The sequence below is a fragment of the Bos mutus genome, chromosome 7, assembly GCF_027580195.1.
Source record: "Bos mutus isolate GX-2022 chromosome 7, NWIPB_WYAK_1.1, whole genome shotgun sequence".
In the NCBI taxonomy this organism is placed as follows: domain Eukaryota; kingdom Metazoa; phylum Chordata; class Mammalia; order Artiodactyla; family Bovidae; genus Bos; species Bos mutus.
This window is the reverse complement of record NC_091623.1, coordinates 51,615,603-51,630,958: the sequence shown is the minus strand read 5'-3', so window position 1 is coordinate 51,630,958 and position 15,356 is coordinate 51,615,603. Positions and strand designations below refer to the sequence as shown.

Here is a 15,356-nt window from a genome sequence, read left to right as displayed (position 1 = left end):
AGGGGCGCGGCAGGCGCCGCGGGTCATAGGTCGCCGGGCCGCCGGCCGTCGTCATTCATAAGGCCTGGCGCAGGATAGCAGCACCAGGGTCGGGTCCAGGATGGGACCCTGCTAGAGGAGCTTCAGGAGGATGCTGGGCTCTGGGAGTGGGGCACTCAGTAGACACCTCTTTGCTGGGTGCCTACCCTGGCCTCATACCAGTAAGAGCTGGCACTTGTTAAATACATTACTTTGCACCACACTCTTTTCAAGTGGGTACTATTATCATCACTCCCATTTTACAGATGAGCAATCTGGGGCACAGCCAGGTTGAGGATTCCCTCTGGGCAATGCAAAAGGAACCTCATCTCCTGGAACAGAGTAGCAAGATGCCCCTTCCTTCAGCGTGCGTGTGTGCATGATTAGTCGTGTCCAACTTTGTGACCCCATGGAATGTAGCCCACCAGGCTCCTCTGTTCATGGGATTATCCAGGTAAGAATACTGGAGTGGGTTGCCATTTCCTCTGCCAGGGGAATCTTCCCAACCCAGGGATTGAACCTGCGTCTTTTGTGTGTCCTCCAGAGGTAGGCAGATCCTTTACCACCTGGAAAGCCCCTCTTCCTTCAGGGTCCCCTTTAAATACAGACAGCGTGAGGACGGTCAGTTTCCCACCGCCGCGTTTGTGACATTCGGGTCTGGCTCAGTCTATGCTGGGCTGGGGGTGGGGCGCTGCCTTGTACATTGTAGTGTTCAGCAGTATCCGCCCCCCCATGCCAGTAGAGCCTCATTTTCCTCTGCTACCTGTGACAGCTAAAACCATCTCTGCCATCCTGAGTCGCTTCAGTCGTGTCCAACTCTGTGCAACCCCATCGACTGGAGCCCTTCAGGCTCCTCTGTCCATGGGATCCTCCAGGCAAGAATATTGGAGTGGGTTGCCATCTCCTTCTCCAGGGGATCTTCCAAAGGGAGAGATTGAACCCTCATCTCTTAAGTCTCCTGCATCGGCAGGCGGGTTCTTTTACCACTAGTGCCACCTGCCACCAAAACCATCTCTAGACATTGTTAAATTGCCCTGGTTGGGGGCAAAACTGCTGCCCAGTTGAAACCACTGAGGTAGAGGAAAGCCCAAACAGGAGGTGATGCCAGGGGCAGGGGACTGGATGAGCTAGCCACCCCCTCAGTGTGGGGAGGCTGACTGGTCTCAGGTCTACAAGCCAACTGGCTGCTCTGAGCCTGGACTGGTATGACCAGTACACTCCACCCAGCAGCCATCTAGACCCATGTTCCTAAGTTCACCATAGTTTCAGGGAGAGAAGTCTGGGTTTTCCTGTGAATTATGGGGAAATGGCTCACCACTTCACCTGGGGATATGGAGTTACAAAGTTTAAGTAAAATTTAATACAAGTATTGATATGTGGGTCCTCAGAGAGCAACGATAATTTCTTCTGGTGGGTCAAGGTCATGACAAGTCTGAAAAATCACTGGTTATGCTCTATCTTGAGAAGGCAATGGCACCCCACTCCAGTACTCTTGCCTGGAAAATCCCATGGGCAGAGGAGCCTGGTAGGCTGCAGTCCATGGGGTCGTGAAGAGTCGGACACGACTGAGCAACTTCACTTTCACTTTTCACTTTCATGCATTGGAGAAGAAAATGGCAACCCACTCCAGTGTTCTTGCCTGGAGAATCCCAGGGATGGGGGAGCCTGGTTGGCTGCTGTCTATGGGGTTGCACAGAGTCAGACACGACTGAAGCAACTTAGTATGCTCTATCTACAGAACAGCTGGGTTGCTTAAGTTTTGACAAAAGAATCTTCCTGGACCTCAGTCTGGAATACAGCTATGACAAGACAATAAAAAGAAGTGAGTAAGGGAGAAAGGGTCAGTCAACCTACTGTTGAGGCAAGAGGCACCCCCCCCCCCACCCACTGCCCCCATCATGAGAAGAAAGAGACAAAACTGCCTCAGCCTAGTGGAGACAAAAGCAGAAAGAGTCTAGATGAAGTGCTTTTTATTTTCAGACCAACCAAATATTTAATATAAAAACCCTTTAATACACAAACTGCAATCACAACAGCATCCACGTAGCAGCAAGGGAACAGGGGTGAAGGTGAGGAGTATGGCAGGGGAAGGAAGGTTTTCAGGGTCTCTACTGCTTCCCTGGTCTGGACTGTGGCCTGAGAACATGAGGTCTTGGCAGAGTGCAGATCAAGGTAGCCAGAAGCAGAGGGGTCCTGACACCAGTATTGAGACAGACTGAGAACAGCAGACCCCTCCAACATGCCATTGTCTCCAAGGGGCAGCCTCCAGGGAAAGCCAGATTCAGTTGGAAGGCAAGAGGAAGGTGGCTGTGACCCAAAGGAGAGTCAACCATCTTACCTCAGCATCCTGCTGGTCACCTTTTTGGGAACAGAGTTTTCCAGAGGGCTGTTGAATTGAAAAGTCTTAAAAAAATCATCCTTGCAAAAGGACAGAAACTGTGTCCGAGTCTATCTTCTACCAAGACTCCTGGCCTGGGACTCCAGGCAGCTGGGTGGCTCTGCTCAGATGGTTGCGAAGGGAAATGAATGGCAGAACCTTTGGCCCAACAGGGTTGGAGCCTTGCCAGGCACTGACCAAGAAAGCCTCAAGGCAGGCCAGGGAGGTCTGTGGGAAAAGTTGTGGGTCAGTGGCACTCCTTGGACGACAGTGGCACAATGGCCCGCAGGTGGAGTATATAGTATGTGTAGAAGAGAGAAAGGACACAAGACAGAAAGAATTAAGAACTGAAGTACCAGGTTCTTTCAGGCCTGGGCAGTAGAGGGGAGATGACCCTCTGGGCCAGGGCTAGGAAAGACCAGAAGCCCCTTCCTTCCTGGGGGCTGAGTTTGACTGGCCTGGATATAGCTGATGGCCCCAAAGTCCTCCACGTGGCCTTCCCGACATTCTCCGGGAGACCTGGCCGCCCCTTCCAGATGTGTCAGGAGAGACTGGCCGTGGTCCCAGCTGGGCCCAAGTAGGGCCTGGAGTCCCACAGTTAAATGCAGTCCATGGAGTTCTCAGGGAGGAGGCCCGGGATGCAGCTGGGGAGACCCAAGCCCTTGATGGGGGTGCAGCTGAGGGGGAGACCGCAGCCCAGGGAGGAGTCCTGGTTCTCTATGGCCTCCAGCCTGTCCATGTTGTTGTCCCAGTTGATGTGGAAGCGGGTCACCCGGGGGTTTGAGGCCAAGATGTTCCGCTGGAGCTGGGGCAGAAAAAGCAACACCAACCCTCGTTAGCATGCCCTCGTGTTCCTCCCACAGAACAGTGCACTCTCAAACCCCCTCCCGAAGCCCAGGAAGAGCCAACTTTGCTTATTCCATTACCATCAACATGTGTGCAATTCCAGGGAAGGCCTGTGTGCCATGACTTAGGGCTGGGGCCTAATTTTATCATTATTATTTTTTTATTAATATATATATTTTATTGAAGTATAGTTGACTTACAATGTTTCAGGTGCACAGCAAGGTGATTGTTACACACATATTAGTTTTCAGATTATTTTCCATCATAGGTTATTGTAAGATATTGATTATAGTTCCCTGTGCTATATATTCAGTAAACCTTTGTTGTTTGTAGCATATCTATTTTTCCACTAAATTGGAAATCTAGTATCCTATTCATACTAAGTCAAACAAGTGGAATCAAAATGTCATAAATTTTTTAGTTAGGCAAAAATTCATAAGTTTTCTAAAATATACACATTACATATATTATACAGAGAAGGCAATGGCACCCCACTCCAGTACTCTTGCCTGGAAAATCCCATGGGCGGAGGAGCTGGTAGGCTGCAGTCTGTAGGATCGCGAAGAGTCAGACACGACCGAGTGACCTGACTTTCACGCATTGGGGAAGGAAATGGCAACCCACTCCAGTGTTCTTGCCTGGAGAATCCCAGGGACAGGGGAGCCTGTTGGGCTGCCGTCTATGGGGTCGCACAGAGTTGGACACGACTGAAGTGACTTAGCAGCAGTAGCAGCATATATTATATACAAAAAAAGCTTTTGTGTGTGTATATACACACAAAAGCTTTTCTACTACCTTTGATAATGGCTTGAGAAAGAATATATTATTGTTTTTATTTTGGCCATACTGCGTGGCTTGCAGGATCTTAGCTCCCCAACTAGGGATCAAACCCATGGCCCCTGCATTGCAAGTACAGAGTCTTAACCACTGGTTGGACCATCAGGGAAGTCCTGGGGCCTATCTAATCTTGATTCTGTGAGGCAAAGTTCTGAGAAACAAAGACCTTTCTCTCTCTTGTTCCAGCCCGGTGCTGTGAGAGCTGAGCACCACTTGAAAACCTTAATAAATGACTTTGGCTCCTAATTCCGGGGACTCAGCTACCCCCAGGGGCAAAGGAGCCAGCCTGTCTGAAGCAGAAGTGTGGAGAAGAGCCCCACCTGAGAGAAGTCTGGTTTCAGGGGCGGGTTCTCGCGCAGCTCGGGGCTGAGGTACTCATTGTTGACATAGTAGCCGACTCGGATGAACTCCTGTCCATGGTAGGTGCAGGTGATGAGGACCACGGTCACTCCCACGGCATCGGTCTCCGGGATGAGGGATGGGTTGGGGGCATCCGCCTGGGGAAACACATGCTGGGCTTGAATACTGACAGTCTCATCTTACCCAGTAATATGATTCTCAAGCAATGTGTATTTACAGATTCAAAAGGGTGGTCCCTGCTCTGAGGAGTTTTCAGTTGAGGGAGGAAGACAGAATCCATCATACCCATGCCCGCAAAGTGCCGAATGGGGCAGATGCCACCAAGGAGACGTACATGGCACCGAGGAGGAACGTAATAAGCAAGAGGGTGGTTGTTGTTTAGGTACTTAGTTGTGTCCGACTCTTCTGCGCCCCCCTGGCTCCTCTGTCCATGGGATTTCCCAGGCAAGAATGCTGGAGTGGAATGCTGTTTCCTTCTCCAGGGGATCTTCCCAACCCAAGGATCAAACTCGAGTCTCCTGCATTGGTAGAGGGATTCTTTACCACTGAGCCACCTGAGAAGCAAGGTGGAGAGCGGGATCAAATGAGGCTGAAGAGGTGAGCAAGGAGGTATCAGTGAGTTAAAGGCTTGGGAAAGGTTGAGGATGTTTAGCAGGAGATAGGTGTGGCATTGCTCATTCCATCTGAAAATTCAACTCCGGAGGTCAGTGCAGCTGCAATAGGAAAAGAGCTAAGTGGGAGTCGGGAGACCAGGCAGGGGGCTACAGAAGTCATCCTGGAGAGAGGGCAGTGGCTTAGAACAGGCCTTAGAGAAGGACAGAAGTGGACAGATTTCGGGGGGTGTTGCTAAGGACAGGACCGCTATACAACTGGTGCAAAAGGAGACTAACACAACATCAAACCGTGGGGCCTCGGGTTCAAAAATTAGTTACGTTTCAGCCAGTGATGGCAGAACATTATAGCAAGTGTGGGGCCCTGTGTGACTGTATGGGTTGCATGCCCCTGTTGTGGGGTAGAGTAGATGGGACTGGCCAGTGGATGGGGTAGAGGTAGGCAAGGAGTTTGGTGATGGGATGAGGTTGCTGAGATTGGGGCAGGAATGGCCAGGATTAGGTAAATGAATGGATTTGAGCCCTGGCTTTTAAACTTTACTGTGTCTAAGAATGGAGAAAGCAATGGCACCCCACTCCAGTACTCTTGCCTGGAAAATCCCATGGGCGGAGGAGCCTGGTAGGCTGCCGTCCATGGGGTCTCGAAGAGTCGGACACGACTGAGCGACTTCACTTTCACTTTTCACTTTCATGCATTGGAGAAGGAAATGGCAACCCACTCCAGTGTTCTTGCCTGGAGAATCCCAGGGACAGGGGAGCCTGTTGGGCTGCCGTCTATGGGGTCGCACAGAGTTGGACACGACTGAAGTGACTTAGCAGCAGCATTGTCTAAGAATCACAGGAAATCTCCATTTCTGACAACCCCTGTGATGCTGGATTGTTGTTTAGTTTCTAAGTTGTATCTGACTCTTTTGTGACCCCACGGACTGTAGCCTGCCAGGCTGCTCTGTCCATGGGATTTCCCAGGCAGGATTACTGAGTGGGCTGCTGTTTCCTGCTCCAGGGGATCTTTCCCACCAGAGATCTTTCCCAGGGATCAAACCTGCGTCTCCTGCACTGCAGGTGGGTTCTTTACCCCTGAGCCACCAGGGAAGCCCGTGATGCTGGAGTGGAGCCACTTACAAGCTACACTGGATCCTCATTATTCACACACTGCATATATTTGAAAATTCGACTATTTGCTCAAATTTATTTGCAACCCCCAAATCAACATCTGGGGGCTTTCACAGTCATTGAAGGACATGGACAGACAGAGCACAGGTGGGATCTGAGTAGCTCAGTGTGCATGTTCCTACTTGAGGCAGAACGAGGCAATCTCAGACTAAACGTGTCTTTTTTTTGCCATCTCTAGACCACAGTTTCTGCGTTTTTGTTGGTAATTTTGCTGTTTAAAAGAGCCCTAAACGTGGTGCTGAGTGAGGGCTGCCGTGTTCCTAAAAGCAAGAAGGGATGTACCTTGTAGAGAAAACACATATGTTAGGTAAGCTCTGCTCAGGCTTGAGTTATAGTCCTGTGGGCACTGTGAATAAATCGAAAATAAGGTGTCTTCAAACAGAAAAACACATAAAACAAGATTATGCATTGACCGGTTGACAAAAATGTTGACTTGCAGAAACTTAACACTGTATTTCCTCTAGGGCAGGGATTCCCACCCTCCCGGATCTGATGCCTGATAGTATCTGAGGTGGAGCTGATAATAGAAATAAAGGGCGCAATAAATGTAACGTGCTTGAATCATCCTGAAACCATCCCCCCACCCCTCTGGGTCCGTGGAAAAATCGTCTTCCCGGAAATCAGTGCCTGGTGCCAAAAAGGTTGGCGACAGCTGCTCTAGGGGCAATGGTTTGGGATTCATTAATTCAGTGTCCACAGCAACTTTACAGAACTCCCATAACAAGAATCAGCTGTAAATTGGTGGCTCATGGTAACAGCTATGATGTAATAGAGATGGGAGATGTCTGAACTACCTTTGAGAGGTCAGACAGTGCTTGAGAGTGGAGCCAGGATCTGAACCTGAACTCGGACCAATGAACCATCTGTGTGCTTTTGGGTCAGAGAGGATGTTTCTAGGTGTCAAGGACCAAGGCCGAGTCTTTCTTACCTGGAAGACGAACATGTGTCTTCCTGCTGGGACAGGGCCAACCAGTACTGAGTCTAGGATTTGATCAAACTCCTCGCTCTCAGCTGAGCCAACGTAAATGATCTTCCACTCCAGGTCTGCAAGGATACGGGTGTTAGGAACAGAAATAATTTAACAGCAAGAAAGCTGGGAAAGGGCCTTCTCGTGGTAGTTTTGCATCGGTCCTTAATACATTGGTAGATTTTAATTCTCAAGGACATCTGACATCTACTGCAGGTAACCTGCCAAGGTCTGAATCCCCGCTTCTGTCCTGTGACCTTGAGAAATTCTTTAACCTCGCCATGCCTCAATTTCTGCATCTGTAAAATGGGGAAAACCTGGGAGGGTTGCTGTGAATAATAAAATCTATTAAAAATTTTTTTTTAATTTTAATAAAGAACACCCGACATCCACTGGGCACCCAGGGCCAGGCACTGTGTTGCTGGTCACCAGGGCAGGCACGAAGCTCTATTTCCAGTGGGGAAAGTTCTCCTGTGGGCCTAACTTGGCCAGGTGACCTTGACTATGCACCTCCAGGGCAACTCAGGCCCCTCAGAGCCTGAGGGTGAACCGTATGGCAGAGGCTGAATTAATGGCCACGTGACGGAGGCTCAGAGACATGCTGAGGAGGGAAGAGCAGGGAGCTGGGACAGGAGGCAGCATCCTCTTTCACACACAGGGACTGGTGCCACTGAACTGAGTAGATCCCTCGACAACTGGGGCAGGGCGGCGGGTTGCAATCTGGTCGGAGAGCCAGCCGGCAGGAGGGGGAGATGAGGTCGCTGGGGGAGCTGGCCAGTCCCCGGGTCCTCCAGATCCAACACCAAGTCACACCTGCTCTCGGACCTTCGGGTGACAGCGACTCAGTCCACAAACGTGGCACCCTAAGGCCATCCTGAACCCCAACTCTCTGGCATCCCCTCCAGTTGGGAGACCCCCATTCCTGGCTCTCTTCTGGCCAGATAAAAGGAAAAGTGCTCCGTGAGACCCCGCCTATCAAACACAGGAAATTCCCAGTGACTGAGGGCTCTGGCAGGAGGGCCAAGTATATCAGGGGCAAGGTCACGCTAGTACAGGAAAATCTGGCCAGAGACCTGAAACTTATTTTAGGTTCTTTGAAATTACACAACCTACGGGCTGCAGCAGCCGGGGGAGAAGTTTCCCAAGCTGTGATTTTCACAGGAAGCACACTGTCTTATACATTGCCCTGCTCCTTGGTCTAGTGTCCCACAAGAGCACCCAACTTTGGTGCCTTTTTAAGAAAATATTTATTTATTTGGCTGTACCGGGTCTTAGTTGTGGCCTGTGAACTCTTTGTTGTGGCATGTGGGATCTAGTTCCCTGACCAGGGATCGAACCTGGGCCCCCTGCATTGGGAGCTTGGAGTCTTAGCCACTGGACCACCAGGGAAGTCCTTCTAAAATCACCTGGCCCTTCAGGCAGTATGGACATCACATGCCTCTAAGAGGGCTCATCCTAGGAAATGAATTGGAGTACATGTTGCCAAAGGAACATATGTCTTCCTGAGACAGTTCCTGACTGAAACATTACTGTTTCTGCTTTTAAAATGCACAGAGGTGAATTAGAAACACCTGTCATTTGAATTGACCATTTACTCTGAGGCAGAGGGCAGTGAATGAGGGTAGGGCTGAGAATGGATAAGGTCACCCCCACGTCTATAAGTGGTGCTACTGGTAAAGAATCTGTCTGCCAGTGCAGGAGACCCAAGAGACCTGGGTCAGGAATATCCCCTGGAGAAGGAAATGACACCCCACTCCAGGATTCTTGCCTGAAAATTCCATGGGCAGAGAAGCCTGGAGGGCTACAGTCTGTGGGGCTGCAAAGAGTCGGACATGACTGAGCGATTGAGCACATGTCTAGAAGGGCCTGAGAAGTGTCCTCCTGACTGTTATTTCAATATTCCCTGAAGTGTTTGTGAGGACCGGGGGGAATGGCCTCTCATAATCCTTAGACCCCTCTTCCTTATTAATCTTAGCATGTCCTAAATCTAATTAAAACCTGTGGCAGTTTCTTTTTTTAACTTTTACTTTATTTTTGGCTTTGCCACACAGCACATGGGATCTTAGTTCCCCAACCAAGGATTGAACCCTGAGCCCCCCGCACTGGAAGCTTGGCATCTTAGCCACTGGACCACCAGGGAAGTCCCAGAGCACCCAACTTCGGAAGCACGGCAATGCTGGGCCATGACTATGGAGGTCTGAAACCTGAGCTCCACGCCCTTCCTTGATACACTGGTTTCCTGTCCCTTCACAGCTGACACCCGGCCTTCTACTCAGGGACCCTAGCAGGCCTACAGGATGTGGGTGGCCATTGGACTGAACTGGGCTTCAGTCAAACCCCATTCTCTTATTTGCAGGAAGGAGTTAAGCTTACGGATTTATTTTTGCTACAAGTAGTGACACAACCGGAAATAACATGTTTTTGGATGAACAGAAAACAAGCTAGCCTTGTTCTCACCTTTCTGACACAGTTCTATCATTTGGTATCTTTCCTTCTGGCTGCCTTCCCCATCATCAGTGGAGTCACATACGTGTTGCATATGTGCTCAGTGGCTAAGCTGTGTCCGACTCTTGTGACCCCATGGACTGTAGCCCTCCAGGCTCCTCTGTCCATGGAATTCTCCAGGCAAGAATACTGGAGTGGGTTGTCATTTCCTCTTCCGGGAGATCTTCCCAACCAAGGATCAAACCCGAGTCTCCTGCATTGACAGGCAGATTCTTTACCACTGAGCCACCTGGGAAACCTAACTAATGTGCTGAAGGTGGATACAAAAGGGAGATTTTAATAGAATAGGACCTGATGTATACCACACCACTCAGCTTTCAACGTTGTTGGCAATGGAGTTCCCTGGTTGCCTGGTGGTTAGGATTCCTGTCTTCCACTGCTGTGGCCTGTTTGTCAGGGAACTGAGATCCCAAATTTGGCATGGAATGGCCAAAACCCAAAAACACCTGTCGGCAAAACCTAAACAAGCCTGTGTGGGTGCAGACTGGAAGAGAGAAACGCAGGTGGTCAGGTGAATGGGTTGAAGTGGTTCCCAGTAGTCAGGTCAGAAAGAAACCAGAGAATTAACCAAGGACGACAATACTCACTCAGGAATTAAGGAGCTGAGGGACTTCCCTGGTGGTCCAGTGGCTAAGACTCCGAGCTCCCAATGCAGCTAGGCCCAGGTTCAATCCCTGCTTGGGGAACTAGATCCCACATGCTGCTAATAAGAGTTTGCATGTCACAACTGAAGAGATTCCGCATGCTGTGACTAAGACCCAGGGCAGTCAAATAAATAAATAAATATTAAAAAATAATAAGAGTTAAAGAGTTTATAAAATCATCTATGGAAGACAGAAGATGATTGAAACAAGGACCTACAAATTGGAATTGACTCTTAAGCAGAGGCATCCTGAAGTGACTTCACTTTTTTGAATGAGATGTGGGGACATCAGTCACAAACAGCACAAATTCATTCCTACTGAATATGAGCTAAGGTCGCACACGTGTAACGTATGCCTAGCCTAAGTAATTCCAAGGGTAAATGGATTCCATTGTTTTGTCTTTATGCCGTGACTTCATCATCTAACCACTGCACAAAATGCTCCTCCACTATGTATGAAATCAAAATCCAGACCAACGATATGATGAAAAACATAAAAAATTACGGTAGTTGAACTTGCTGGAGAATCTGTTTCCTGCCCCCCAAAAATCACAACAGGACTACCCTGGTGGCACAGTAGATAAGAATCCACCTGCAATGCAGGAGACACAGGTTCCATCCCCGGTCCAGGATGATCCCAACAGGTCTCAGAGTAACTAACTCCATGCGTCGCAACTACCGAGCCCATGTGCCACAGCTACTGAAGTCTGCTCATCCCAGGGCCCAGGCTCCACAACAAGAGAAGCCTCCTGCAATGAGACACCCAAGCACCACGATGAAGAGCAGCTCCTGAGAAAGCCCAAGTACAGCAATGAAGACCCATTGTAGCCAAACACAAACACACACACACACACAAACCCCCAATCAAAAAAACCCAAAACAACCCCAACCCCAACAACTTATCTAGTAGGCCTTTTTCTGTTTATCACTTTCCCTTTGTTCATAATACAGCTGAACCTTGGCCTGACCACAGCGTGTTAGGTGTGGGTCAGAAAATCTGGCTCTAAGGCTTGTTCAGGCAGTATCTCATGAATCTCTCCACTAAACTGGGGGAAAACACACCCAATGTATTGAATATAGACCCAGGCCTTGGATGCATCTATTTCCACATGCTGCTGAGGAGAAGAGAGAGAGAGTAAAAGAGGTTCAGAGCCCTTGAGAAATGGCTTAGACTGGGGGCTGGGTGTTCAGATCTTCAGTTGCCAGGTAATAAGGCTGACTGAGACTTTCTCCAGAATCTAAGAGACTTCTAAAGCCAGGCCTAGTCCGTTTGTTTGGGAGGCAGGAGACAAATCCTCTCTGCTCTGTGGGAAGAGGCAGAAAGCAAGTTGACACGTCAGAGTGAAGCACAGCCCTAGAGGTACAACCAGAGAGTCTAGACTTCCAGTCCAGAGTTGGCTTTCCAACTAGAATTCTTCTGAGCAAAAGCTTTATTGTCCAGGTATAATTAATAATAGGACCCTGTTGCCCTCTTCTGTCCTGTTTATGTCCCACTTCTAAAATAGTGGGTGCACTCTTTTCCAGTTTATAGCAAAGATAAAGAACCCTGACTCAGAACTCAGAGACAAGACCTAGTGTTAATAATTCTACACACCAGCTGTGTGACCTTGGAAAAATCATTTTGTTTCCATTAAAAAAATAATGACCTTGGGGAAAGAAAGAACTGTCTTTAGGGATTTCCCTGGTGGTCCAGTGGTTAAGAATCCACCTGCCAAAGCAGGGGACATGGGTTTGATCCCAGGTCCGGGAAGATCTTACATGCTGTGGAGCAACTACTTCCGAGTGCTACAACTACTGAAGCCTGCTCACCTAGCGCCTGTGCCCCTCAACCAGAGAAGCCACCGCAGCAAGAAGTCCAATGCACCACAACGAAGAGTAGTCACTGCTCACCCCAACTAGAGAAAGCCTGAGCAAAGCACCGAAGATCCAGCTCAGCCAAAAATAAATAAATCTTAAATAAAATAGAACACAAATAAAAAACAATGACCAGCAGGTTGACTTTAGGTTCTCCTGATTCTATGAACAGATTAGTGAAGTAACAGGGCAGTAGCTTTGCAGGAATGAAAGTACTAGATAATGACCATGCAACCATTTTTAAATGCCAGGAGCTCAAACAGGCTGATTGAAACCCGATCTCCTGCCATCTGGGAACTATGAATCCCTTGAACTATTAGCTCCTTACATCTCCTGGCTTTAAAATTAAGTCTTATTCCACAAGGTCATTCTACACTTTATTTATTTATTTACACCCTGCCTTGTTCCAGAAAGGATTTAACTGGGCATATTCTATAGTTAGTCATAAGTAGAATGACTCCTTGATTTAAAAAGGAGAGAAAGCAGGGAGTGATCCAATGGCCCCACCCAAGCACACAGACATCAAAACTCTTCAACCCCATGCTAGCTGGAGAAGCCCATTTGCAGGCAAACGACCCACCGACCACTGAAAAGTGCTAGTTTAGCACACCCTGGCCTTCCAGATCTCTACCTCCTTAGAGGCTGCCTCTTCTCTTTTAACCACCAAGTGGAGAAGAGGTCTAATGGAAGTACTTGCTCCTGAAAGTGGTGCCAAGACTCGCTGAACGACCTTAGCTTTTCTGGTTTTTATAGACCTTTAACTTGAAAGGTCTTTTACTCTCTGTCTCCTGCCTTCTCATCTGTGAGATGAGAGCCATGTCCGCCTTTTGTCACAGGGATGAATAAGCACATCTGTGAAAGCACATTGGAAAAGATGCACAAAAGGCTGTGACCTCCCAGACTGAAGCCAAACATAACCATGGCTCGTCCTGGCACACCCAACCCACACCGCACAAGTCAAGGTCAGGCCATCAAAAGTGTTGCGAGCTTTGCTGCAGTGGGTCAGCAGGAATCCAGCAGGCCAACGGTAGGAACCAACTAACGTGTGCCTGGCCATGCCACTCCTCAGATCTGAGTGTGTTCATTGAAGCCCACAGTCAGGGAGGAGGAAGGAAGAGGAGCTGGGGAGACCAGATCATCCTCAAACACTGGAGCAGGAAGCCAGGTCATGCCTCTCTTGAGGAAGTAGAGGGTTGGGGCCAGACTAAGGAGGGAAGCCAGGTTCTAGGGTATGTGCTTTGAGATAGAAAACAAGCAGAAGGGGGTGGGGTGGGGTTAAGTATCAGCAGGTAGGGGATATTATGGGGAGACAAATGGGGAGATAAAGATGTGTGAGGTCTTGCCAGAGGGGGAAGATCTTCACAGGGACAATGGGGGAGGAGGCTGCGGTTTTTATATGGGACATGGGAGGGGGCTAGAGCTTAGATCTCTAGCTCTAAGAGATCTTAGATGTCTTAAGCTCTCACAGGAAAAGAGTGAGGTAGAAGTGTCTCACCACAGGGGAGAGGGGATTGGTAGCGGAGAGGGGATTGGTGGGGGAGGCTGGGTGGCTGGAATGGTAGTCTGCCCATACAGAAATAGAAGATGGGGGGTTTCTTAAGGAAGATGGGGAGGCTGAGGGTCTCTGCAAGTTAAAGAACTGAGGCTGAGGTCTCTACACAGAAAACAGGTGCTCAGGAGGAACGGCCCAGGAGAAAGATGGGGATGAAGTGGTCTCCATTTAGGGAAAAAGAGGAATAACCATGGGGGTGGGGTGGGATGGGGGTAGTCTCCAAGGGGCGGGGTTGGGGCTGGCGGGCGGGCTTTGGTTCAAGGGAGATCGAGGTTGGGGGAGGGGGAGAGGGAGTGTTTTTGGCAGGGTTGGCCTCGGGGTTGTCTGCAAAGGGAGGTCGAGGTTAGCTCAGGGGAGTGGGGTCTCCACAAGGGCCCAATCTCACCGTCTGCAAGGGCCTCATTGCACTCAAAGCTGATCTCGAACCGGAAAGGGCTGTGGAAAGGGCTCGGATTCTCCAGCACCGCCACGTTCAATACTGACACTTTAGCCATCGCCTCGTCGGGTCGCGGCTGAGGCCAGAGCTGGGGCCGAGCCCGCGGCTGGGTCCTGTCGGGTCAGCGGAGAAGCTCTGCCCAAATCCGCTCCCGCCTCCTCTGACCGCGATCTGAAGTGCGTATCTAGTCCGCGCGCCTCCTTCAAATAGCCGGCTCACCCTACGGCCAATCACCGTCGACGCTCCACGACTGCGCAAGCGCTTCCTCAGCCAATCCTGGAGCGCCGGTCGGCGCGCGCCGAGACACCGGGGACCAATCCCTGGAGCTCCATCTTAGGGGATGAGCGAGGGAGGCGGGACCGTCTCTAGGCTTCTTTGGTGTCCGCAGGGAACCAATCCCCAGAGCCTCCGACTCGGTTGTCCAGGGAGGGGTGGGCGGGGTCAGAGCGCCGGGCTCTTCTTGGCCAATCCCGAGGGTCCCCGCATCAGCGAGGTCCGCGATTAGCCCCGCCTTTCCGGGAGAGACTTCCAGCTGGGGGCCGCGCAGTCAACCGCCGAGTGGTGGCGCACAGCGCTCGCTTAAGCGGGAAGGAAGGGAGGTGCTGGACTTGCAGTGATTGGCAGGCAGAAATGGGGCGTAGATAAGGCAGGTTTTCTGAGAGATGATTGGCTGAATTGGCTCGGGGGCGGGAGAAGAGAAGACTCGGCCGGGGATTCGTGGAAGTAGAGCGGAAGTCGGCAGCTGACGCGGTTGATCCGAGTGTGAAGAGAAGGGAGCAGCGTTTGCGGCATCGGCGTCTGTCAGCAGGTGAGCGTTGCCGGAAGTTTCTCTAAGGGGCTCCTGGCCCCGCAGGCCCAGCAGCCTGGGAGTCCGTTGTGAACGTTGTGAACGTTTAACTCACCCTTGAGCGGAGACGGTGCCGGGGTAACGCGGCGCTCTGGGGCCCGGGACCCAGTAGTCGGGCCTGGTTCGAATCAGGTTCTTACTTGAGAGCCTCTGGGGAGGTTTCAGGTGGACGGCGCTGAATGGGATTTCGAATCCGGCCTCTGCCACGCACCACCCGAGGCCTCATTTCCCGGCTCGTTGAACGGGGTCATGAAAATTTACTGGCCTGATTTATGACTACATAATACATCTAGAAATTTCTTTCCACTCCCAGGCGTAGGCGGGACCACC

General features: G+C 50.4%; 1 protein-coding gene and 1 non-coding gene across 2 annotated transcripts; both read right to left on the bottom strand.

Annotated features, from left to right (window-relative positions):
- Positions 1–1,982: 1,982 nt before the first annotated feature.
- Positions 1,983–14,522, bottom strand: ASF1B (anti-silencing function 1B histone chaperone). Its single transcript, XM_005888007.3, has 4 exons — positions 14,129–14,522; positions 7,151–7,266; positions 4,399–4,575; positions 1,983–3,200 (listed from the first exon to the last, which is right to left on the bottom strand). Exons 1-4 carry the CDS (start codon positions 14,235–14,237, stop codon positions 2,994–2,996), a joined length of 609 nt encoding a protein of 202 aa, XP_005888069.1. The 5' UTR covers positions 14,238–14,522; the 3' UTR covers positions 1,983–2,993.
- Positions 8,506–8,578, bottom strand: TRNAW-CCA (transfer RNA tryptophan (anticodon CCA)). Its single transcript has one exon. It is a non-coding gene; the product is annotated as a tRNA-Trp (tRNA).
- Positions 14,523–15,356: the final 834 nt, after the last annotated feature.